Here is a 27,468-nt window from a genome sequence, read left to right on the forward strand (position 1 = left end):
ATCAGCATTGGATCAGTAGAAAAATAATTATTTATATGTAACTAGAAAGGTTACTTAGAATAAGAGACAGAATGGAACAGAATAAAACAGTAGAAAAGTAGGAAGCACTACAGTGTCTCTACTGACCTCTTAAGAAAAATTAGATTGAAGGGAGAAGCACTTCAATTTCTTGGCAGATTAGGTAGGATGTTATGGCTAGAGGCAAGGATAACATTTCTGTCGACTCAGAAGGGATAATATCCAGTTTTACAGAGGGAGCAAGTGAGAGGAAACGGGAATGTCTTAGCAGTAAATGTGGTTTTGGGTATTACAGCAGCAGTGAAGTTACTGTAGACTATAAATCATGATGATGAAACCTATAAAAACAAAAATTAATATTCTTTTGATGCTGTATTCAAAAGAAAGGGCAGAAGATAATGGACTATTTGCATTTTATGTAAGCTAGTGCAGTACTAACACATGAACATCAACAATAGCTGACAAGAATGTCTCTTGCACACGTCACTAACAACTGAATTGTTGATTAATTACCTCAGGGATGACACCATCCCATTTAAGAAATATTTTTGTTTATGAACATGCATGAATAATTTTAAGATATTATTTTTAAAAAAAAGATTAGGAAAAGGAATTTATGAGAGTTTCCAGATACAAATTACAGGGGCAAATCCTTTAAGACCAGCATGAGCAAATGCCTTTTCCTTGCCTTCCGACTATGACCCATATCAAATGCAGCATCCACAAAAGGAGTAAATCAGATGATGAATGATCCAAGCTCCAAAGTTTATGCATCACTCTAGCACTGCATTTACTCAGTAGTTTCTTAGCAAAACAAGACCAAATATTGTAGTTAGAACATTTTTTTTTTTTAGCTGACTCACCTGTCCCACAAGTCCAAATGCACGATCCAAACTCCTCTGGTCTGTATATTTTCTTATTTTATTATGTAGCCACCCCAACTCTGCAAGTCTACTTGTAGTATCTCGGAGAGATTTGGACAAGCTCACCTATAAAGTAAACAGAAACAACAGTTTGCAATTAAGTCAAATCTGTCATGCCAATACTGGTTTCTTCACAAAGGTCCCTCTGTCTCATAAAAAAAAAGCCAGATCAAGAAACAATCATTTTACATTCTAGCGCAAAAAAAGCAGACAACCATGTAATTAGCATTGAATTTGTACACACATGTTGAAAAGGCAGCAGCACCAAACTACTGGCAATTTTGAGACCTTCTCTTTTAGAAATCTTATTGTAATAGTATTCATACGCTCTTTTTACATTAGGCAACTATGGCAGCAACAAAATGGTCATCAGAAGGAAGAGATCTGCAGTTTCGTGTTGTAGAATCAGACTTTATCTTATCCTGGCAACCAGCAGGACTGAAAATATGAGAGTTCTAGCAGAGGTGTTAATGAATGAAACTAATGAAAAAGCTTTGACAAAATAATCAGTTATTGCTACATGTGAAAGAAACCTTTGATAGAAAATAAATGACCCAATGCCTGACTAGGCATCAGGAACAAACTTGCAGAACCCAACTTCCAAGCTGAAGTCCAGCTTTTATAAGTTATTTAATCATATATCCTTCTGAACTCTTCTAGTGTGTTTCTGGTTTTCTTCTAGTATCTCACTCACCTTGCAAGCCCATCTTAGTCTCAACACTATATTTAGCTACCACTATTTTCATCTGAATGAAATGCGCATTTCTTCCTCTAAATTACCAACAGATAAGACACTGCTCCTACTTGAGATATTCTTCTACCACATTTCACCATATTACTTAAGAACACTATCATCAAGTATTTAAAATTTCATTGAATAAAAAACCCTGAACAATCTGACTGATAAAATAGACCAAGAGGCAGACACTAACTCTTACCCACAGCAACTGGACCTATCCCACCCCTACAGACAATTTTACCGTTGACAGCCAGCTTGGAACAGTTGAAACCAAAGCAAGGAAGTGTTGTAAGAAGTTAAGCTGCCAAAGAACTAGAAATCAATCTCATTCATTAAACCTTTTAGTTAACAGTACAGGCATTCTCCAAGATAACAATTAGTGTCAGAGTGTGTTAACCACACCAGTGTGGGCTTGAACCAGGCTGCAGCATTCGCTTGTAAGACCAGAGTTCAGTCCCTAGCCCTCTTGTTTACCCACAGAGGTACAGCTTTAACTTCTTGAACAACTTCTGTAGGGTAAATTCCAGCCCAAACAAGCATAATTGGACACAGAAACCCTGCCCGCAGCTAAAACCCAAAGAGATGACATAAGAACTATTTAGAATTCTACAAGTGCAGAGTACTTGGCAAACACTGAGCACAACACACATCCGCTGGAATTAAATGAGGAACAAGCAAAATTGGCTTGGTCTTATTACATTTGTATGTCTTAGATCAAATCAGAGGCTGCTATCTTATACAGTGCTGAATGTCACCACCAGACCTAATATTAACACTAAGATTAGGAAACATTTCAGCAAGAATAGTACCTTACAAAATGTGTTTCTTTCTGGAAAAAAACCCCAACAGCCCAGACTGTGTATAATGAGATTTTCTTTGTCAGCTGAGGAAGAACTACATGCTTTGACTACTATTTTGCCTAATGTGCAGTCAATACAGCTAAAGGAGGTATGATCTTGGTCCTCCTTGTTTGTCAGAAGTGGTTCCAGCTGCAGCTCTGGTGAGTCAGATAATCTCATCTTCACTGGGTCCAGTAGCTCAGTCCAAGTGCCAATAAGGAAGAATGGAAGACAACTGACCTCACTAAAATAACTGAAGACAAAGTTCTTAGGCAAAGCTTATTCAGCCAGCTTGTGGTCAGTAATTAAACTCCCTGAATTACAAGTTCCAAGTAAAACAGCTTCTGACCTCAAACCAGCCTACTGGATATGAAAGCTACACAGGAAAACAATGAAACCCATTGCCAATTTTGTAATTGCTAACTAAGTTTTCTTCACATTCCTCTAGAAAAATATATTATGCTACCCTTCTTTTGCCAGATATAAATTTACATATGGAATATAATTAACTCAGTGAAGGTGTTGAGGAATTACAAACTTTGCATCATCTACGGGTAGATGTTTATTAAGAATCTGCTTAATTAATAAGATTTAACTTATTTAACAAGAGTTGAGTTTTTCATTTTTCCCTCCATTAAGCAGCTGTAAATGTCATTGTAAAGTAATGGTGAACAACTATACATTTCACTTTTTGCAACTATTATGAAGGAAAAAAGGAAATTAACTCAGGTAACAACATTAAGACCTGTCTAAACATGCTCTTGGCACATGAAATGGACCAAAAGTAATTTCCCCACCATTGAAGGACTATGTAATACTGTCACAGAAAGTTTTTAATACAAGTAAAAATTGAAAGCAGCGTCTTTCCATCTGAGCAAGAATATGAAAACCAATTAGCAGAAACTGAACACTGAAGCTGTACTGTCTAAATACTGAATATGAAGATGCTAAAGCAACTAGAGCCATTTTTTTTTCTTTGCTCAGCTGACCCAATCTCACTCTAGGGTTTTTTTGAATTGCAAATAGGCTTAACATCTCACCACCTTAAAGCAAAGTCTCTCAGGCATCTCTCCTATTCTTTTGTCCCCTATTTGATGTCTTCATTCAAATTCACATCAGGCCTTTCTTCAGTTCTACCACCAGTCCTTCCTTTCTTAGGTAATCTGCATCTGATCACTTATAATTGTAATCAGGCCCATAACATCAAGTGGCTAGCATCCATTCTACATCTCAAGCTGTTAAACTTAATTCAATAATAACGCAGTCAAATGCCTGCATCTGCTTTATATTAATTCTTATACACTAGAGAGGGGAAATGTTGACAGAAGTCCTCAAAGCTGTAACTTATGAATCCTTCTACTGGATTAAGAGCTGGGAGGCTATTCATATCTTGTGAAATGCGACAGTTTCTTTCTGGCACCTAATCTACCCAGTAGATTTTCAACTACTGCTGTTGAAACTACTCTGTTGTATTAACAAAAGAACTCACAAAAACAAAACAAATAAAACCAACCAACACCAGCACAAAGGGGAAAAAAAAGGCTGGTAGAGGGAATAAAGATTTGTAATAATATTTTAACTTTTTTACATGTTTCTCATGGCTATTTTTCCCTCTATATACTTCTCTGCACATATATGAAATACAAGTCACCATACAGTACCTTTCCTTCCACTTTGTAGCAATTTTCAGAATTGCACATTTTGATGTTTTTGCCATCTATTCCCTGGAAGACATATAAAACATCTCTTACAAGATTTGCTTCTGTTATTTCAACGGAACCTAGAAAAGAAAAAATCAAAAACAAAATAAGTATTTAGATTTGTTGAGAAAATTAGTTTTGATTACAACTTTGAAGAACTATTTAGAATAGCCAAAAAAACCCCAAACTATAACAACTATAAAGCCTGTGCTTGTAACCCGCAAAGAAGTGTTTTAGGTCCTCTTAATTTGACAGGAAAGCCCAAGATTGCCTTTACCTGCCTCTAATGCTACCTGTGGTTCTCTCAAAGCAATCAGCTTGTATGGCACAAGGCATGCCCTATTTTAACCAACACATCAGCCAGTTCTTAAACTTGTTATCTCTCCTGATCCAACACCAGTGCAAGTTCTGAGGCAAGCACCAGAGCAACTTTTATCTTTCTTTGAGCAAAGAGATTAAGTTGTTAAATTAGACTGTAGACTTACAGAATAACCTCTTCTACATTCACCTAGGAAAAGGACAGTTAATCCAGAAGGAAGAGCTGCTTGTTTCATAATGGCTTTCAATTACATATGCCACTGCTCAGTGAGAAGACTGATCAAATTAGACTGCATATTAGCCACGGAGCTGGAAAACATTTAAGCGTAAACACTGTCTGAAGATAAGTACATCTTTGATTTAGTAAAGCTTTTGCTATTGTAGCATACAGTTTGCTTCTGTTTCCTATCTCTAGTTAGAGGTTAGACTGTGTTAGAGATGTAAGATATTTATGGATTTAAAGGAAACATAAGATCAAAAAAGGCACTGTGCAGGCCATTGAAACTATCCCCACCTTTTCTGGGCAGACCATCACCATGTGCTTTTGTAACTTCATTTAAGATTTCAAGAGTTAAACAATTTTAACAACAAATATCCAGAAATTGAGATGCTACAACATGCTTCTCCCAATTTAGACAGCACTCTTACTCTTGTCAGTTTGCCTCCCCAACAATCCACTTCCCCAGAAAAAAAGAAAACTAAGAAAAATTAAATTCTACTCTTATTTCAGCAAAAGTAGTCTTCACTTCACAATCCATTTAAATCTCAGTCTGCCCTCGTAACATTAAGATGTGCATGAGAGTAGGCTGTCCCTCTTAGGAACTCGTAGTGAAATGGTAAAAGATCCAAGTGTGTATTTCTTTTAATTGATATGGTACAAAAGTATTAACATCAGCCATACAATGTGCCTTTTTATACTCTGTGTGTAGATGTAGCAGTAAGAAAACTTCAAATAAAAGCAAGTAACTTTAAAAGAAAACAATTAATTACAAGAATTTATTATTCATAGAAATGTATCTTCTTGATAACAGACTTCTATATTCTGAATGCAGTCCTACTTCTATTTCTACACCAGCAAGTGACTACATTTAAGACAACTGTCAGTCTTTATACCCATCCCACATAGGAACCAAAGTCACAGCTGCTGGCTGACTCAACGGAAGAAGAATTGTTTTTTATAGCAATCAGTATCATAAATTAAGAGGCAGTGCTAGATTTTATATGTCTTTCTATTTCTTTTTCCTATGCTTTTTTCTATTCCTTTTTCTATTTTTTCTTTTTTTTTTTTTTCCTATTTTGGTATATATTAAATCTACCACATATATAAAACACATATTTACATTATATATACACACACATCTTGCACATCAGTGGTCTTGTTAATTAGGTTCTAAATGCCAAATGTTGCCCTCAGATACACCAGTACAACTCTGATCTATAAGCCACTGCTTTGTACACTGCTACTCCAAAATGCAGAGGCTGGCAGACAGGCTATATTTTAGTTCCTTAATATCCACGCTTACTTGTATAGAAGGTAATAAAAGCCAAAACAAAAAACCACAAACAAAAGCCTGCATCTCTTATCTTTCTTTGCCAGAGAATAATGGGATGACTACATCTGCCATCAGCTCATTTATTCAGAAAAGTTTGCCACTTTTACAGTAAAGGAGTTGTCACAGAGATCACCTGTTAAACAATTCCTCCTTAGTTACACTTGTGTAAATTCAGAAAGATCCTCTAGGCATCAGCTTCAAGTTTACAGCCACTTAATCATGGAAGTAAATTAGCAATACTAGGAATTTAGGAAGAAATTCTCTACTGTGAGGGCTGATGAGGCACTGGAACAGGGTGCCCAGAGAAGTCATGGATGTCCCACCCCTGGAAGTGTTCAAGGATAGACTGGATGGCTCCCTGAGCAACCTGGTCTAGTGGAAGGTGCCCCTCTCCATGACAGGGGAGTTGGAACAAGATGACTTTAAGGTACCTTCCAACTCAAACCATTCTATTATTTTACTAGTCTATAGTCATATTTATTTTATTGACAATATTTTATGTCACTTGCTCTAATTACAACCACTGTAAACAGTATGCTAATTTAAAGAAGAAATAGGTTTAAGAGCTCTATATTCCAGTTCACATTTCCAAGTTCTGAAAGACACAGAACCACAAACAGATGAGTATTTCAACAAGTTCTATTTACTGAGCTCTCTTTCTAACTCTAAAAACAGTAGCATCTTCTGATCATCAAAAGAATGATCATTGCTCACATGTCACAATCACTTAACTCTGACAAACACTGGAATGAAGTCAGTCTTTTAAGAGGACCAGATCACAATCAAACTAACCAATGGAAAAGAGAAATTAACAACCAGCCAAAGAGACTGTGGCTAAATATACTAGTCTTGCATATTTGCTTCTATCCTTCTACTAAACACATTCTAGAAAAACACTCTTCAAAAAATCAACATATTTGATTCCAAAATAATTGAAAAGATAATGGAGGATATAGATAACTGTGAAAAAAATTATCTTTAACAAAGATATCTTTGCTCACCACTTGTATCCCCTTCTCGCCTAGACCTTGGCACACCACGAGAGACAGCATTTGAAAAGCCTTTTGAGGTAGTGCTTTGTAAAGAAGGCTGGCTCGCAGTTAAAGTCCACGCAAGACGTGATCCTAGCTGCTGACGGAGGCAATCTCCAACGCCCGGAGCTTGATAGGATTGTCTACAAGGACAAAAGGAAGAAATGTCTTTAAAAACTTTGACTCTATAGCCACTACATGGTGTGAAGTGATGCAAATTTTCAGAAATGCCCCAAGTTTTCTGTGGATGTTTCATTGGGGGTGGGGGGAAGGGGTGGTTTAATAAAGGAACCTGAAAAAAAGGGTACAGAACATACAAGTGATTTATTTCTTCCTATAAGACTACACTTTCAAAAAACCGCCCAACCTGTAGAAAAGGGAAGTTTGACATACATGATTTCATATCAAAGATTAACTTTGATGAAACATAATTATGCTGAAATAGGTTAAAAGTGAAGGTACTATAACAATAATAAACAGTCATAGTAGAAAAATCTAAATATTTAAGTTTTGTTATTACCTGAAGCTGTAGTTACATGCCAAAGAACTAAAGGAAAATAGAGAAAGAGGAAAAAGTTCACTTTCCAGCTAGTCTACTCTTTCAGATAACTTGTATCAAGTGCCTGAAATTGTAATCAAGAAGGGAATATCCAGACAAGTTCCAATTTCCCTTCCAACTTGTCAGTTCTTCTCACAAAGGAAGTCTTAAACATGAAAAAATGTCACCTTGGCCAAGCACCAATCATCCAGAACCTCCCTGGTTAGTCAGGACTGATAAAATGATGGAGAGTGTCTTGGTGAGCTCTTCCACCAACTCCCTCATCACTCTAGGACAAATCCCATCAAGTCCCTCACACTTGTGAGCATCTAGGTTGGTCAGCAGGCCAGTAACTTCTGCCCCCCAGATTAGAGTGGGTCCATTCTGCTCCCTGTCCATATCTACCAGCTCAGGAGGCAACCCATCCTGGGAACAACTGGTCTCAGTGTTGAAAACTGAGCTCTGTTGTGTTTAACATTAGTAACACCTCAGAGTATAACACTGAATTTTGGCTGTTCAGAAGAATGTACTCCAGAAGAAAGAAAAACAGGTATAAAGAGAAGTTCAGGAGGAACAAAGTTCACAAAGATTTTATTTGGGTTGTTCAGCTCACAGACTACAGGACTAAAGAGCACAGTGAAACTGCTATAAAATGGAACAGCATGAACAGGTCAGACCAAGAATATGCCAGAAAGAGGGTAGGTTCTGCTGATATTTTTAAGCAAGCAGATATATGAAATAGCCTCATTGACAGATCTTTCTATATTGTATCAGGATTATATAATGGTTGAGGCTAGAAGGGACCTCTGGAGATCACCTCCTACAACCCTTCTCATCAAAGCAGGATCAGCTAGAGAAGGTTACCTGGTGCATTGTTCAAGTCATACTTTTAATATTTTCAAGCATAAGAGACTACACAACCTCTCTGGGCAACCCATTTCAGTGTTCCACAGTATGTCCCCACCCTCAAACATGCAGCCCATCTTAATGCAAGAAGGTTTTTTTTCCCCTTTTGATTAACTGCGATTCACAAGCTCACAAATTTTGCCAGTTACCTCCTGTTCTTTCTCTGACCCAAACCAGTCTGGTTCAGTCTTCTCTATGCCCCTCATCATACCATTACAGAGGTAAGAGCCCAAGATTTTTCTTCTCCAGGATGAAGAACTCCAGGTCTCACTCAGCTTCCCCTCGTACATCAGATGCTCCAACCCCTTAAATGGTTTTGGGCTTCCTTCTCCAGACTCCTTCCAGCCCGCCTGTATCTTTTCTTTGTACGATAACTGGACCCAGCATTTCAGATATGTCCTCACCAGTACTGAGCAGTGAGAAGTCTTATTTGCCTCACCCTCCTGGGGATGTCCTTCATAAAACAACCCAGGAGGTTCTTAGCCTCCTTCACCACACATTGCACACTCGTGTTCAATTTGGTGTCTACCAGGAATCCCAGGACATTTTCTGCAAAGCTGCTTTGCAATCAGTCAGCACGGAGCTACTCCTCCCCAGGAACAGGACTTTGAACTTCAGCAGGCTCCTGTGAGCCTGTTTCTGGAGCCCACTGAGCTCCCTCTGAGAAACAAGTTAAAGACCTCCTTTAACAACCACTCCTCCCAGCTTTGTATCATCTGCAAAGATGCCAAAGATTGACTCTGTGCCATCAGGTGGGAAGAAGGATACAGCTTCTGGTTACACCATTAGGGATTGGGCTCCAACTGGACTTTGTGCAACTGATCATAATCCTTTTGAGTCTAACAGGTTCAGGTCACCTCACTGTCAAGTTATCTAGTCCACATTTTACCAGGTCTGTCAGTAAGGCTGTCACCGGTAGACAGCATCAAAAGTCTTAGTAAGGTTGAAATAAACAACAATTATTGCTTTCCTCTTGTTCACCAAGTCAGTCATCTCATCACAGAAGGCCATAAGATTGGTCAAGCATGTCTTTTTTTTTCTTTTCTTAAGTCTGGGCTGACTACTCCTACTGCTCCCCCTTCTTGTCCATCACATCTGGACATGCCTTCCAGAGCAACAAAGACTTTCCCAAGGGTCTTTACCAGCACAAAGGCAAAGCAAGCACGAAGTACCTCAGCTTTTTCCACATCTGTCACCACATTCCATGCCCCTTCAACAGGGGCCCATGTTTTCTCTAGTCTTCCCTTACTGCTTACGTAGCTGCAGAACTATCTGCTGTTTCCCTTCATGTCCCTTGACAGATTAAGCTCTAGGTCAGTCTAGGATTTCACTGCAGTCACTCTGACCCTGGATGCTCCTTGGCACCTGGCCCTGCTTTCTTCTTTTGTACATCTTTCTATATCTGAGTTTTGTCAGAAACAACTTGCTCATCCATGCAGGCCTCCTGCCACTCTAAATTCCTCCTTGCCCATTTCTTTCATAAGCTTGCAGGAGGTGATCCTTGAGTATCAACCAGCTCTCTAGTCCAATAGTTGAACCAGATGATCATTGTAGGTCACTTCAAACAGAACTATCCTATTCTGTTCCCTCCTTAATCCCTCTTTCCTCCAAGGCAGCCTCTCAGGGGATCTTTCCAAGAAGATCCCAGAAGAGCCCCAAGTCTCCTACCCTGAAGTCCAGGGATGGAATACTGCTTTTTACTGTGCTTCCACTTCCACAATCCTGAACTACATCACCTTATCACTACTGTAGTATTTGTATTATAAAATCCAGTTCTGTCAGCACTAATTACTTCCATAATATGAATTTAGTAACTCATGTCAAATACATTTTCAGAAAGGACCAAAGCTTTTTTTTTTTTGCGTTGAAGATATATTTTTTTAGTAGAGTGTATCTTGTGATTTTGTGTTTGTTTCACAACTCTTGGGAGTGGGAAGGAAAATGAAAAGACAAGATAGTGATTAAAAATGAACACATTTGGGCAGCCATTTATGGCTTCATATGGTCATATGCCAGCAGCTGATACTCTGAACTGTTCAGCTCAGCAACTCTTTCTCTGCACCTAAAGCAGAACTTCCAATGGCATGCAAAAGCAGAGAGTGGAGGAGAAAAAAAAAAAAAAAAAGGCAAGTCTTCTCCAAACCTATCAGTAAGGTGAAGTTTACCCTGGAATGAGTGATTGTGGAGTTGGTGTTGGCCCATTTAGGGCATACAGGCTGATGCTGCTGATCCCACTGCTCCCCATGCTGCAGGAACTCTGGGCAGACTGAGCACTGCGGTCTTGGTAATTCAGTGGAAGGGTCTGAGGCCTGGCATAGTAATAAGGGGTTGAGTGAGCATCCCGTGGCAATGCTTGAGCAAAAAGCGTGGCGTAACTTGACACCTGAAAAGATAAGGATTTGAAGAGGGAGGAATAACTTAAAAAAAAGATGTGGGAATTGCTTTAAGTCACATCTTCAGTTAACAGGAGTGTAATATCAAGAACACAAGAAATAACTGAACATCACGTATATGCAAAGAAAACTTTGTTGATGCAATTATGATGGAAAAAAGTGCCTTACAGTGAGCAACAGTACTTTTAGCAATACAACTTCTTTTTGCCTGCAAATTGTCATTAGCAATAGCTGCAAAAAGCACTTTAGTGCTAGCAGAGCTGCAACTGCATTGTGCTTTCCCTAACTCCATTTAAAACTCATTATCACATGAGCAGACATCACACCCCCAAGCAGAAGGCAAACATAAAAAACACCCATCTAATACAGTCACAACTTCAGCTACACGTGTTGGACAGCTCATATTTTTACATTTACATAGCGTAAGAAAACTACACCAAATATTACAGATACTTAAGTGTTTTCTTCCTTTCAGTCTCACACGGATACCAGGAAAACAACCTGAGGTATTGGTTAAGTCTGGATAATGATTCTTGAAGACATCTAAAATAAGTGACACACACCTTTACTATCTCTCAGAAGCAACAAAAGACTCCTCACCTACCTTGTTAGACTGTTTACGTGGATCTTCACTAAGGCTAAGCAGGAGGTAGAGTATTGACCATTTGTTTTTCAAAATGCCCTTCAAAAAAAGATGAAAACAAACATAAATAAGCTTAACTCTTGATAATAACAGAATTCTTTTTAATTATCCAACTTCCTAATATATATGCATATAAATAAACTTTCCAAATAAATGAGACTAACTCAGAACCACATTCTTGAATAAACTAGGAATGTGCTGTGCAGCCTCTGTATTGTTAATTTTATGAATTTTTTCCACTGTGTTCAAATCATGAATTCTCACCTGCTCTGAGATCAGCAAGCAGGCTCAATTTAAAATTCATAGCTACTAAGAATGAGGTTTATACAGAGCTGAACTGTTACCAGCATTCCCACACACTCTCACCACTTAAAACATCTCATTTGCAGCCATTAATTTAACCCAAACATGAAGAAGGAAAACTCTTGGTGAAGTTCTAAGCAAGGAACTGTCTTTTCTCCTTTTTCCCCTCCACTCTCCTTTACAGAGGCCTTAAAAGCGAGGGTTTAAATTTCTATTACTTTAAATGCCATTTAACAGAGCTACCGAAATTTTCACAGGGTAAGATAGAGACACTGTCAATATGAAACTTGAGAAAGACACAATACAGTCTTTAGCAAACAGACACATACAGACTGTTAGAATAAGACTGTCAGCAGTTTTAGATCTCAGCGGAAAGCTTCAGCTAAAGCCCAAGCTACAAACAGAATACTTTAAAGTAAAGGAAAGTAAAAAAACGATTTATTTTAAATATGCATGTTTCTAGATATGTTACTCCATAGTTCTGTGACACTAACACTTGTACCTGAATTTGCCAGGGGCATAGAACCTTATGATGGACATTAAGTTGAGTCAAAGAAACTCATACAAATTCTCTCACAATATTGATCAGGCTATGATCTGCAATACTAAGCAATGTTGAATATAAAGCAAACTTGAGTCATATCAAGATTCAACACAGACTCTATCCCGTATGAAGCAACATAACTCAGTGCTATCAGTCTTGCAAAAAGCACTTTCAAGGTCACTTTGAAATTTTCTTCTTTAAACATTTTCATTTTCTCAATTTTCTGATTTTCCTACCTCCTGCAAATTAGGCATTTAGTGCCTATGTATTATATGGTCTAAGAATTTTGAACATGAAGCATTCCTTTCTTCATGACAGAGCCCACTAATCAAACCTACTTTGTTATAGAAGAGTAAAAGGGGACATTCTATATTATTATGTAGAGCATAAGTTGACTATCTTCTGCTTTGATCTCAAAACCAAGCAAATTGTAGAGGTATTGCATCTGTTGCAGGTAACTAATAGAGCAACTAATTAACAAGTGGTAAAGAAGGAGCAGCAACATTACTGGTTCTTCTACTGGCCAGGATAGAGTAAATCCAAGTGCTCCAAGAAGTGCAGTTTACTCAACTGGCAGGCTGCCATAAAAATAAGCACTGACCTCCTTTTCTGTTTGGAGTAATAGATGAAACAAAGTTAAAACAGATTCACACATGCTTTTTTTTTCTCCTAACTGCTTTCAAGGGAATTGTTGGAAGAAGAAAATCTCATTGATTCAGAAAACGTGTATCCCTTTATGCCCTTCCCTATGCTTGCAGGAAAAAAAAATGATTGCACAGCTTTAGTAATAAACCTAACAGCAGATTGAACAATAATTGTAGTGTGAATTTTAAAGAAGTCATGATACCATTTCACATACACAAGATACTAGCAGAGGGGGAAAAAAAGGGTTAAAGGAACCTTCAATGTTTGAGGAGGCAGTAAAATACCAGGAGATAGCCTGCATTACATTCAGAAGAATATCCAAACATGTAACACAGGCAAGGCATTTTGTTCCAAAGATTAGTCATCATGCTCTGCAGCACTTTGCTTGCCAAATGGCAGTGCAGTACATAAGCTACAGAAACATGTTACAGAAAGTCTGTATTAAGAATCATCTGCAAATCAGTGCTCTGCTGTACAAACCAGTGCAAATAACACACAAACACACAGGATACCGAAACCAGGAAGACTTACTCAGTAACTTGATCTCCAAACACTAACAAAGTAATGGGTAAGTCAAGTATGGAAGAAGGCAGCAGGAGAACCAAGTTCTGAGTAGTGATACTCTCCACAGAATACCTTTTTTGAAATCTTAATCTTAGCATTATCATGTCAAACTCAGGTTTTCTACATGCTAACATCTTTTTTCAGAATATTGGCATGCCATATTCTTTGATTAACACTGGTGTTAGAGCCACCCAAGTCAGCAAACCCTTACCCTTCAACATTAAAGACTTGGAGCACTTAAAAATTCAGATGCATGAGAACACTAGACTAGTAAAATCAATACACTGCAAGACATTTCTGTAAAATAAATGATGAGAAAATTCATCAGTTTTATATATTAAATGAACACTTGAATTTACAGAATTCCTTTCTTCATATGAAGTACCCCTTCATATAACTGGAATCAAATACTAAAAATATAGGGTTGAAAGGCATCTCTAAACACTGTCTGGTCCAAACCCCATTTAAAGCATGGTCATCTACAGCAGGTTACCCATGACTGTGTCCAGTCAGGTTTTGACTGTCTCCAAGGATGGAGACTCCACAACTTTCCTAGGCAAGCTGTTCCAGTACTTGACCATCCTGCCAGAAAAAATATTGTTCATGACCTGAGCACTCTCCAAAACAACTCTAACATCAGAAGGATGCTTATGACTGCTTTCAGTTTCTTTACTCTTTACACGCTTATTAAACTACCTGTGAACCGAGTTTTCTGTAGAGTTCTGAAAACAAAGCAGCATCTGCTTCCCTTCTTTGTCGCACAACTATTAAAAAAACAAAGAAACATAGATTAAAAATTTGAAAGAAGTGTAACAGTCACATCTTAACAGACACTTGTGGTAAATTATAAAAGGCAGCCAAGAAAGCCTAATGATGCTAGACTGTTCCATTGTATTTACTTAAACACTTTGCCTGTTCTTATCTTATCTGCATTCCAGACCTGAGAATTCTTGCAAGTGGAAGTGATTCGATGTGAGTACTGGCTTGTCTTAGGTCAATCAAAATATGCATTTTCTAATTAAGTGTCCTTTTAAATTCTAGGCTGCCATTCAGTAGGTTTAGGGAGCTAAGGGACTGAAGACACAACTGAAATCAGATATGCATTAAAAAAAAGTTATAAAAACCACATGTGATTGCTCCAAAACTAGAGTGCAATTGTTTCTATTTTAGGCAATAAAATGAAGGAAAAGTAGTAATGCCATTTGCTGCAAGTCAGGCAGAACTCCAGGGTCACACAATTTTTATGTATTACAAAAAATAATAGTCTCAAATCAATGCCAGTTACAGAAGTTTCTTCTCAGAGGAGACACCTCTTCCAAGTACGATTTCTTAAAAAGCTGTATTACATCAGAAAGAGCCATGTTAAAAGAAAACCAAGGTGATAAAAACATCTGAAGAAACTTCAGTGATACAAAAAATAGCTATTAAATGTTAGAAATGTTAATTAACATCAAATGTCACTGGTAAGTACACTTTGACAACTAAGTCACTTCTTGCGTGGTATCTCCAAAATAAATGTAAAGTTCGAAGGATATGTATCCAGTCACTTGTTACATGACCACTAGCACAAGCCTAAAAGATGAAGTTGGGGAGAAGGAGGATGAGGGAGACAGTCGTCAACAGGTCCAAAGAATACATGCCGTGCTGGCTACAAGTAGCCAAAGCATGGCAGAAAGTATATATTGTAGATTCCAGTGTTTTGGAGCTGTAGATAGAGGAATTTTAATGGGCTTATGTGTCTATCAGCAAGTCATGGAAGCTCTGCATTAGCAAAAAATACACATGGACCTTAAAACAGTTACAGCCGCTGACGTCAATTATCCTAATTCAATCTCTCAATATTCAAAGCTCAAATATGAAGCTTTAATTTCATTTGCACAATTCCAGTAATTGTTTCTGGACATGCTACTGTGCAGCAGAACCTGCTGAAAGCAGTATTTGGCTTTTCAAGAAGAATTCATCACATCCCCTCCGGATACACACAGTGCCACACTTGACTCAGAGCAGCACAGAACACAATGGAATGGAACTGCAACACCCCTTACAAAGTCATGGTCTATGATTTTAGTTTTAAGAAGGTGGTTGAAGAAAACTCAGAACTGAAGGCAAGTAGCATCAGGTAAGTCACAAACTATTCCATCAGTTCCCAGGACACTCATTCAGCAAGTTTCACACAGGTGCTCATTAAGTTAATTGTGCCAAGGTGTAATATTCCTGAAGTGCACATCTCAAAAATATCAGTCTTTTAGTCTTCTAAAAAAACCTATGAATTCATAAATTACAAGTCCTAAGGTGAAAGGAGTGCAGTTTTAATTTTAATTTGTCTTCATAGTGGCTAAGATACAAAGTAGCAAGGAAAGTCTAAGCTGAATATTCAGAAAAACCTGAGCTGTGAATACAATCACTCAGGAATATTTACTAGGAAATTAATGGAATTTACACCATGAGATATTCAGGAAGTAAGCATTAATAATATCTGTGAGGCAGAGTTATCCCCTTTTCAGAGAAATAATCAGGTTAACTTCGTAAGAACTTTGTATTTCTAAGAAAGGAAAAGGATACACTTACGTTCTTTCTTGATTTTCTCCGCTACAAGAAATTCATCACGCTCAACAGTGGGAGCAAAATTGCTTCCAATGACTCTCACTGCATACTGAAACTGTTGGGCTGCATCAGCTGAAAGAAAAAGACAACTCAGTTAAGGAGAATGCTAAAGTTCTATTAAAACTAATTAAAAAAAAAGTGAGACATGAGATTACATTGCTATGTCTGAAAGCAGCATAAACATACCTGGCTTAGATTTGATAATGCTGTGCTGTAATTCTTAAACACACTTCTAACCAGAGGGCAGTAAAGTCCAGTTTACCCAGTTTAGCACAGTATCAATGTGATATTTCAAACATACCTGTACACACTCCACAAATAACTGCACCAAAATTTGTGAATAAGTCTTTCCTATTCTGTGCTGAAAGAGACACTTAGGTCTACCCAGTTATTAGAGAGCATTTGCACACTTAGCTGGCTCTGCCCATCCTCACAGACAGAAATGCTGTGGGACTTGGCACACAGTCACACGGTTCAGTTCACACACCACAGCAATAGTCACCTTCACCACCGACCTGTGGATCTTCACTCAGATATCCACAATAGTGGTTTTATCCGTTTGCATCTTGCTTTTAGGTTTGGTTTTGTTTCAAACAGTTTGCATGGTTTCATCCTTTAGTTCAAAGCCAGCTCAGAGATATCAGCATCACATCCCAATGCATAATGTGGACACTAACACAGAGGTCACAAGTCAGTGACCTCCTTCCACTGCATCTTCCTCATGCAATAATTCTATTTTTAATCTTGTTGGTGAAAAGCACTGTTTTAGTGCAAGTATCTTGCTTTCTGGGAAAACTAACAGTCTGGTAACACTAAGATAGGGCCAGGTCACTATTAATGCCTCTACAGCATAGTCATATTCCCTCCCATGTATTGACCTGAAAAATCAAACAATAAGCCTACAGACATGTCAAGTGCCCTTTTAAAAGGTCAGACACATTTTTATTCCTTATATAGAAACAACTGTAGTAACACAAGGAAAAAGGTACAGAAGAAATCCAAGTGTGTTTGTCCCATATTTGAATCTTTTTACTTCAGGAAAAAAAAAACATCTAAGCAATTTTGCACATTGTCTGTTCTGTATATAACATTATGTGTGCAAATGCATCAGGTCCTCATGTGTTTTATTTAGCCAGTTGAGCAGACAGCCTTCAGGGAAAATTGCCAAGTAATGCAGCAAAGGTTGGGCCAAGGAAAAACCATGGATGCTGGTCAGGACAAATACATACAAAAGGAACAAAAAAATGAAATAAGGTGAAGGACCACTAGAAGGAGAAATATTTTATGCATTTATCATGTCTTAAATTAACTAGTATTTACTATTTAAAAAAAAAATCACCAGGGAGATACTAAGAGTCAAAAAATCACCAAAAAATTATGGAAAATGTTTGAAATTTGAAAATCACAATGCCCTAGATTGTCTTTGAATGCCCTACATTCTTTTTGAATGTGCATTTTATACGGTCTTGTACTATAAATATCACCCATTGGTCCTACTCTACCAGAATACAACTGTAGAACAGCAAGCATTAACCAATTCACATAAATACCTCACACAATCAGGAAAACAGTCTGCTCAGACAAAATCACTAACATTTAACAGTATTTGACAATACTGGCCTACAGAAGGAGCAAGAGTATTGTTCTATTGTCAGAGAAGAAAATGCCAATATCCAGACTACTGTAAGGTCACAAATCTCTATGACTTAAATGCCTCCTCTACTGTTAGACTAAGCAACCTTTCAATTGCAATAATGTCTTGAAAATACAAATATAAAAATTTAACAGTGCAGCTACGGAGGAGCCAGGTGTGAAGAGTTAAATATGAGGAAGTATTTCTGTGTAAGTCTTAAGTTTAATGCACGTCATAACAGAACTAAAGATTTCAAAAAATATTCTGCATGGTCAATTAAAGTCAAATACTGGCACTAAGTTATCCCAAACAACATATGTTCTGTTAATTCCTCAACTGTGTACTTGGCAGCAGATAGGAAAGGGGCAAGTTCTTCCTGTAATGGGGCAGTTTTAATGAAAATGTATTACCTTCTGTAACAACCTTCTATTTCAACAGCACCCATAGCAACACTAGTTAAAGCACTGAAACTTAGTATAGTCTTTTCCATACTGCCCTACCGAAGCATCTGAGAAAGATCTCTAGTTGGAAGACTACAATTCCATCCAACAAATCCTGCTTTTTAAACTTGTTACACTACTGACAACATGGAAAAAGTGATCTGCTCTTTATAAATTGTTGATTTGCACCAGCAATTCAACAGTTCTGTAGCAAGACAGGTTTTCTATTTTATTTAATTCAGATTTTAATGTTTTATTCATATCAAGTCCAGCTTCTCTTTTACAAAAAAAATTCCCTACTGTGGGTGTTTCTTCAGCAGATTATTTCTCATGAATCCATAAAATAACTTCAGTACCTAAAGTGATTAAACATAGCTTAATACAGGTATGTGTCAATACAATAAAAATTCACATCACTTATAACTAATAGGCACATTTACTTGCTTCCCTCCTCAAAGAATCATCATTACGACAGCAGACGTACTTTAAATATACAGCCATCTATCTATTTGAACATCCTTCATCAGAAAATGATTACAGCATGGCTCTGTTACATAACAGGAAGCTCAATATATCTGATGCAGCTGTCTGAGAGCTGAAGGGGGGGAAATAACATTGATCATGACTTGATTTCCAGAGGTCCGATCACAGCAGAGAATGCAGATAGAGACAGCCACATCTCCTCAGACTATAGCCCTTAAGTAATACACACACAATTAACAATACTGATAAGCAGCCACACAGCTGAATAGAGAACTGGCACTTGTGAATCACAAGAAAAAAAAATGAAAACTTAAAAACTGTCTCCTTTGAACAAAGCAACTCACCAATACTTCAAAGATCTATACTCCACACAGCCATTCCTACACACAATGCAGTATTAGAATTTGACTACTTCAAAAGGCAGATAACAGCACTTTAAAGCTGAAAAAAATACAAGTGTAGCACATGAAAAAAAAATATAGAAGCAATGCACAGAAAGATTCTGGTTATGCAGATAGCAAGGAGAAATAGGACCAAAGATAATATTTAAAGGAAAAGATTGGGAGACAAAGCGATAATTAGCCAATACACTTGCAAGAGGACAGTACTTCAGAGGACATACTGAAATTCAGAAAGACTTTTGCCATAAAGAAGCTTCTAACATTGCCTGTAGTTTTAAGGAAGTGAACTGAAATTCACTTTATATTCTTACACATTTCTTTAAACAAGGTTGGTTATAGATCAATTAAGTTTCCAAAAGGGGGCGGGGGAAGTCCTGAAAAACCTAAGTAGTAATTGAAACTGGTTTTCCAAATATTAATGTATCATTGTGAGAAACCTTGTTTCCTGGAAAGAAGACATTTGGTTATTTAAATAGGTCTATAAACAATTTCTAAACTACAGGACCATGCCAAAGAAAGTGTAGCTAAACCAAACAGTAATCACTTTCTTGAAGGACTTCAAAGATTAGCAAACTCTCCAGTCAGCTGTCCATCATCCCAGACAACTATTTTCCTTAAACACAATACAAAATAATCGTAAAACAATTACGCTTTAAACTGCATTCAGTGCTGTAGGAGTGCCAGTGACCAGGTAAAAATTATTGCTGCAAACTACTCAGATACAGATGCTGCCAAAAACACCTGCTGAAGAAAAAAATCCCAAGCAACTAACTTCTTTCCGGTAACAAAGTGTTTACAAAATGCCTAATGTGCTATTGTTGCAAAACTAAGCTGGGAAGAAAAGCTGTAAAACTTTTCACCTTCTCACATACACCATGAGTACATATTATGTTTGTCAAGACAGTAATGCTGCTGTATGTCCTCTGTTTTACCCATATCAATGTTCTACATTACTATGAAGTATTACCTGGGCGAAAAGCAATTGCATTAACATGGCATACAGTGATAAACTGGAAGACTAGCATCAAATGCCATTAGCATTACTATTTTGTTCTTGATGAGAATCTACATGCACTGTGAGCTTGTTCCCATAGAAAACACTGGGTTTGAATCGTGCAATTTTAGGACCAGCCTGGTTATGACATGCAAGATGCTGCACTGGGCTGAGGCAATCCCAGACAACTGCAGACCAGCAGAACCCATTGAGAGCAGCCCCGCAGAGAAGGACTTGGGAGTTCTCACGGATGAAGAGCAGGACATGATGCAGCAATGTGTGCTCGCAGATCAAAAGGCCCAAATACATCTTGGGCTGCATCAAAAGAGGAGTGGCCAGGAGGTCAAGGGAGGTGGTTCTCTCCTTTACTGCGACCTTGTGAGACCCCACCTGCACTGCTGCATCCAGCTCTGGGGTCCCCAGCACCAGAAAGACGTGGACCTGCTAAGAGCAGGTCCACAGGAGGCCACAAAGATGGTCAAAGGGCTGGAGCACCTCTCCTGTGAAGCCAGGCTGAAAGAGCTGGGGTTGTTCAACCTGGAGAAGAGAAGGCTCTGTGCAGAGACCTTATTGTGGCCTTTCAGTACTTAAAGGGGGTTATAAAAAAAGAGGGAGAGCAACTTTTTACATAGGCAGATAGTAACGGGACAAGGGGGAATGATTTTAAAATAAAAGAGGAGACATTTAGACAACATGCTGGGAAGAAATTCTTTATGGTGAGGATGGTGAGATACTACAACACATTGCCAAGAGAAGTTGTGGATGTCCTATCCTGGAAGTGTTCAAGGCCATGTTGGATGGGTTTTGAGCAACCTGGTATAGTGGAAGGTGTCCCATCCCATGGCAGCAGAGTTGGAACTAGATGATCTTTAGGGTACCTTCCAAGTGAAGCCTTTCTATGATTCTATGAAGTATACCTGAAAAAAAATTAATTTTACATCAGTCTTCTGATTCAGTCAACTACCTTAGACTTCTTTTCTGCTGATGCAACTTTTTAGTTGAAGCATTTTAAATTTATTCTTAATTAACTGTTTTTCTAGTCTCCAGACTCCTTTCCTACGAGGAAATTAAACCAACATAAGCACAAAATAAAGCCCAAGTCACACACACTCCCATACCTTTCCTCACTTGGAAGTTGTCCACAAACTTTGAAGCACAGCACAGGAAACATTAAGTATTCTTTAATTCTGTTAGTATGGCTGGCTCTTGTTGCACTGTTAGCAAACAGATTTATTCGAGGACTGTCCCGCTGGACTACCAGCAAACTCTGTGTCACTATCTTTTCAGAACTTTCCCTCACTGTGAATTTTTGCCTCTTTTGTCTACTCACATCTGCTCTGTTATTAGCAGCGGTAAAACTCCCTCCATTATCACCTTTTGAATGAACTCTATGCTTTTCCCTCGACATGAATCTTTAACATCTACTCCAATAATTCAGAGTTTAAAAAAGCAAAATCAAACAGCAATAACAAAACTGCCACTGACTCTGGAGATTAAATTGAGGCCATAGTGTGGACTTCAGGCAGCAAACTACTCCCTAAAGACTGAAATACTAACTTTACTTTCTAGAGTATGCATACCTCCAATAGTACTTTGGCATACAAAAATCTTTTTAGGATTCAAGCTCAAATAGATTTAGCTTGAATATTTACAGCAATACCATTTGTTTCCATTGGAGGCACTAAGAGTTCTTAGAGTTTTAAGATTACCAGGAGGTTTGTGAAAGACAGCTAAGAACAAGAAATCCTTAGTCAGAAGGACTAAAATCACTGTCCAAAGAGAGGCATGCAACCCTGTATAACTGCTGGAGTCCACAAACATAGGGGGGAAAAAATAAAAATTATAGAAATTACAGCATAGCTAAGCAAGCTCCCTGGATGATCAAGCGCAAGTATAAAAGTGAGGTAGACAGCCTGGAAAAACACAGAAGACTGGTAATACAAAGCCAGCCCAGTAATTCTTAGACACTATAAGAACATGTGGAAGAGAGAGGTCAGCAACAGCTCCAACTGCAAAGGCAGAGACCCCAAACTAACCACAGTGGCTGAATGCAGACATACAGCACCATGGAAAGCTTTAAGCCTCTTCTTGACGACTGGCTAGAGGACAGTAAAACAGAGAGCTTTCAAACCTTAGTTCTAGGAAAAGAAAAGAAGTTTAGGCAGATAATTTTAAAACAAACAAAAAACCAAACAACTAAACAGAATTCTTCCACATAACTCAGTGGATTTCTCAGAGGCAGAGCTGTTTGCAAGAAAGTAAAAAATCCCAGTAACTGGGCCTATGCAGCTGACTGGTTCTGGAAACAAAGCAAGCCATCTACTCAGGGGATGATCCCAAAAGGGGGAAGAGAGAGAAGATGGCTCCATCACTGAGAGCCCTGAAGTCACGTTCCATCAAACCACAAATTAACTTCAACATAAATCTTTAACAAGCAGAGAAGGTGGAACCCTTCTAAGGCCATCATGGACAGAAGCAAAAAAATCCTTGATGAGGGCTTACAGAAGACTTCAGGCAGGGGATTGTACAATGTAGACTTGGAAGGAAAGTAATCCCACCTTAGCCTTAAGTGCACAATCATCATACAGACATTACATAAAAAGAACCCTTCAGCTCCTCCTGAAGCTGTAGCTTCCTCACAAACATAACACACAAGTGCTGAGAAGGAACAAAGGGAGAACAAAAATTCTCAAGTAGAAACTCAGGGAATGCACAGGCAGGAACAACCAGTAAATCATCGAACCTCAATTCCTTTACTATTTACCCATTAAATTTCACCCAATTACAGCAGCACTTTGTACTTCACATTCACAGCAGGTTTAAGATGGATGTTTTCAGCTTCTTGTTTTGAATTGTTAGTAGCAGAGGAGCTGCACGCACACCACTAACCACACACTAATACCTTACGTCAGACTTAGCCTGTGCTGAAAGGAACAAGAATTGCAAGCCTGAAAAACAGCAAGATGCTAAATAACTTGTCCAGTGGGTTCCTTACCACCTACGGATACATGCATCTTCCTCGACACAGAGGACGCTAGTGCTAACAAAATTCCTTTATTGTCTTTATGTATTCCTTGGACATAGATATTAGGAGGTGGGGGGGAAAAAACCAGCACACATTTCATGACTGAGACTTTCACAGAATTTTTGATTTATCAGTCTGTATGGATCTGAAATCTATAGTTGAGCTAAAACATGTACTACAGTTGACTGCTTCAAGGGAAATCCTGTCTCAGAAGGGTGAGGTTTCAGTGCTAGCATCCCTCATAACACAGGAATAAAGAGCAGGGTAAGAATGGGCTTCCCATCTGTCACATGCATAAAAACATGGATGATAAAGGTGGCAGACAACCTACTTTTTTTTTAATCTGTCACTTCAAAGAAGTCCTCAGATAATCCTCAAGTGCGCAGACAAGCAGGCTACAGGTTACATGCAGAAAATTACTGTGATTTTGGCCAAAATTTCCACTTTCATTAGTCAAACACAGAAGGTATTTTAGTTACATTATCAGAATCCCAACACACAGGAACAGGTTCAACATTTATTTAAAAAATAACAAAAACCAGTTCTCTTGCATGTTTTTGCACATACTGCTTATAAATAAAATTATTATTCCAGTCAGAAGATACAGCGATGTATCAAAACTGTAACTTCAAAAATAGCTGGATCCTAAGTTGCTAGAAGTGAGCCACCTCAATGCTCATATTTCAGTTGATAAACAGAGGTTTCCATTTCTGTTCTCATGCTCTGTTTAACTTTTGTAAGTATCCTTATCTAAGACCTAGATAACACTAAGAAACAAGCTTAGATTGAGTTTAGATTGCACTCCAAATCTAAGAAAAAAGAGTCATGAAGAAAACATGACTAGGCAATACAGAAATGATGTCCTCAAAAAGGCATCCGCTATTCCAATAAAGTAAGACAATCTATTTTCCATATTTTAAATTTATTTTTGGAAACAGAACTAGCAACTAGCACAATAATTTGAGATTTCTAGTAGCAAATGTTTGAAGTACTCTTAAACAAGAACACATACCAATTGTATCAGAAAAAAAGTTTCCGAAGAATGTTAAAGGCAAGAAACGGCTTTAAAAACAGAGCTATAAGAGCTTGGAATTATAGGTGATGTGAAGCACCCTTTAAAATACAGTTAAAACCCTTGCTAAAAGAAACATGGTTACAGAAGAACACAAGAGGCATTAAACAGTTCAGAAGCTACTGCTGATTTGGTGGAGACAGGGGAAGAGTAGAAACCTGCCGCATCCTGATACAATCTTACAACAGGAATTCCTGTCACAGAAATACTACAGATTCTGGAAAAATGTAGATTTATTGCCTTGCAGAAGACTTAAAAATGCAATAGAGAAGGAAAAGATTTTGAGAAACAAAATACAGCAATCAACAGCTGTTGATCATAGAATTATTTAGGTTGAAAAAGACCCTTAAGACCTTTGAGTTATATAGAATTTTTTTATGAAGGAGTCCCTACTCAACAGTTCAGTGAAGACAAAGATTCCAACTTCCTACCAATTTTACCAAGGTTCTCGGATGAATCACAATCACAGAATGGTTTGGGCTGGACAGGACCTTCAAAGACCATCTAATCCACTTCCCCTGACATGGGCAGGGACATCTTCCACTAGATCATGTTGCTCAAAGACCCATTCAGTCTTGTCTTGAACACTTCCAGGGATGGGGCCTTCACAACTCCTCTGGGCAACCTGCTCCAGAGCCTCACAACACTGACTGTAAAAACTTCCTTCCTTGAGTCCAATCTAAACATACCCTATAACTATTTAAAGCCATCACTCCTTGTTCTGTTGCTTTAGGCCTTGATAAAAAGTGTCTTTCTTATAAGCCCTCTCTAAGCACCAAAAGGCTGTAATGAGATCTCTGAGCAGAGCCTTGTCCAGGCTCAACAACCCCAACTCTCTCACACTTGCTTCGTAGGAGAGGTGCTCCATGCTGTTTTCATGGCCCTCCTCTGGACCTGCTCTCACACAGCCATATCTTTTCAGTACTGGGGACCCCAGAGCTGAACACAGTACTGCAGATGGGGTCTCACAAAAGCAGAGCAGTGAGGGAAGACTCATCTCTCTCTACTTGCTGTCCATGCTTCTTTTTAAGGAACTCAGGATATGGTTGACTTTCTCGGATGCACACCTGCTGCCTCATGTCAAATTTTTCATCCACTCCCCAAGTCCTTCTATGCAGGGCTGTCCTCAATCCACACATCCCCCACTCTCCACAGCTGCTGGGGATTGCCCAGACCCAGGTGCAGAACCCTGAGGTTCACATGGGCCTGCTCCTCAAGCCTGTCAAGTCCCTCTGCATGGCACTCCCTTACCTCCAACACATCAGCTGCACTGCTCAGCTTGGTGTCATCTGCAAGTCTTCCAAAGGCACACTCAAGTCCACTGTCTGTGTTACTAATAAAGATACTGACCATCATCAGTCCCAATACAGGCCTCTGAGGAACACCACTTGCTAGTGATCTTCATTTTGACATTGAGACAGTGACTACAACTCCTTGGATGTGGCCATGCTGCCAGTTTCAGCGCCTTATTCACCAAACAGTTAATCCATTAAACCCATATCTCTCCAACAGAGAGACAAAGATGGGTTATGAGACCACAACATGCTGTCTGCAACAGATGAACACAAAGCTTGAGAGACAGAAAACATGTATATCTGTATCTTGTTACTCACTTTCTAGATTTCTAAGATAGCAACAATTCACATGTAGGCCACATTTTAGTAATTTTTTACAACAGGTGAATGCTCAAAAGTTTTAGTTACTGTCCTAGAAATATCTAAAGGGACTTGTCAGAAGAGAAGGGCACGGAGAGAGAAAAGAATACAAAAAAGACTTGACAGCCATTACTAATAAGGGAGAAAGTCATCTCTCATACAAGAAAACAGATGCAATAAGAGCTTTTGGATGAGTTTCTCTAGTGAGCCATGCTTACAAAGAGAGCACTTAAAAAGGAGACTCAGCAGATGCATGCCTTCCTTTCCACCCCTCCAACTGCTTACTAAAAACAGTCTTTGCTTGACTGCAAGGGAGAAACTTACGCAAACAGACGAGATTCATTCCCCTGCTGGAGACTCACAGCAGCATCAAGACACCGAGGACCTGTAGCGGACCTGGCGCACGTCAATGGCTCCACTCGAGCAGGCACCGGCGGGAGGCGGTACACGAGCCCCCTTTCGCCCAAACACCCCGGCACCGGTGCCCGGCTCCCCGAAGAGGAAGGAGCCTTCACGAGCCGGCCAAACGCTCCGGGGGAGCCGGAGGAGGAGGGCACGAAGCCGCCTCCAGCCGCCTCCTGCCGCAGGGCTCCGGCTCACGGGGCCGCTGCCATACCCGGCCGGCACCTCAGCATCGCCCGGGCTGCCACCCCCGGGCCGGGAGACCGCCAACACTCCCGGCTGAGGGGGCCGGCACCTCTCCAGCCCTGCGGGGGCAGCCCCCGCGGGCTCCAAGCGCTGCTGCCGGGGGAATGGCGGGGGGACACCGTTACCTTCGCTCTTGCCCAGGATGCGGCAGCAGAGGCTCTGCAGCAGAACGTTGGGGGATTTTTGGTCCGGAGTCGCCATCGCCGCGCGGGAGGCAGGAGGTGACGCGGCGGCTTGGGAGCGGGCGGCAGAGCCGGAGCACAGCAGAATGGCGGAGGGAAGGAGGGAGGCGAGGACGCGCCACCCGGTCGGCAGCGCAGGGAGCCGGCAACACCTCCCGCTCCCGCCACCGCCTACGGCGCCATTTTAACGGGACCCGCCGAAAGCCGCAGCGGCGGCCGCACACCCACAATGCCCCGCGCGGCGGGAGCGCCCCGCGCGGCGGTTCCGGGGCAGGCGCCGCCCCGCGCGCGCGGGCAGGAGCCGGGGCGGGAACGCCCCGCGGGCCCCGCAGTTGGAGCGGGACGGGCCCCGTCCGAGGCACCGTTCCGGCCTTGGAAAACGCCTCTCACCTACCCCTCAAAACCTCTGAAGCCACGCTCCATCAAAGCACAGATTCACTTCAACACAGATCTTCTAACGAGTGCGGGAGATGGAGGCCTTCTCAGGCCATCACGGGCAGGAGCGAAAAAGTCCTTGATGGAGCGTTTGCGAGGACTTCAGGCGTGGGATTGCAGAATGCACACACGGATGCAGAGCAATCCTGTTGCCAAAATAGGTTCTTTCACCCTGTGTGCAAGAGGCCAATCCACACACAGTCGAGGTATTTGATTTATTTGCAGTTCTGCACTGAAAG

General features: G+C 39.7%; 1 protein-coding gene across 1 annotated transcript in view; it reads right to left on the reverse strand.

The window, feature by feature from the left end:
• TUBGCP3 (tubulin gamma complex component 3) overlaps positions 1-27,016 on the reverse strand; it is a 49,034-nt gene extending 22,018 nt beyond the window's left edge. The window contains exons 1-8 of the mRNA XM_069004241.1: positions 26,738-27,016; positions 16,226-16,333; positions 14,354-14,421; positions 11,563-11,640; positions 10,731-10,948; positions 7,092-7,264; positions 4,181-4,299; positions 882-1,007 (exon numbers count right to left, since the gene is read on the reverse strand). Coding sequence (XP_068860342.1) covers positions 882-1,007; positions 4,181-4,299; positions 7,092-7,264; positions 10,731-10,948; positions 11,563-11,640; positions 14,354-14,421; positions 16,226-16,333; positions 26,738-26,813 — 966 coding nt within the window. The 5' untranslated portion in view covers positions 26,814-27,016. The remainder of the gene's footprint in view (positions 1-881; positions 1,008-4,180; positions 4,300-7,091; positions 7,265-10,730; positions 10,949-11,562; positions 11,641-14,353; positions 14,422-16,225; positions 16,334-26,737) is intronic.
• Positions 27,017-27,468: the final 452 nt, after the last annotated feature.

The sequence above is a fragment of the Aphelocoma coerulescens genome, chromosome 1 (genome assembly GCF_041296385.1).
Source record: "Aphelocoma coerulescens isolate FSJ_1873_10779 chromosome 1, UR_Acoe_1.0, whole genome shotgun sequence".
NCBI lineage: Eukaryota > Metazoa > Chordata > Aves > Passeriformes > Corvidae > Aphelocoma > Aphelocoma coerulescens.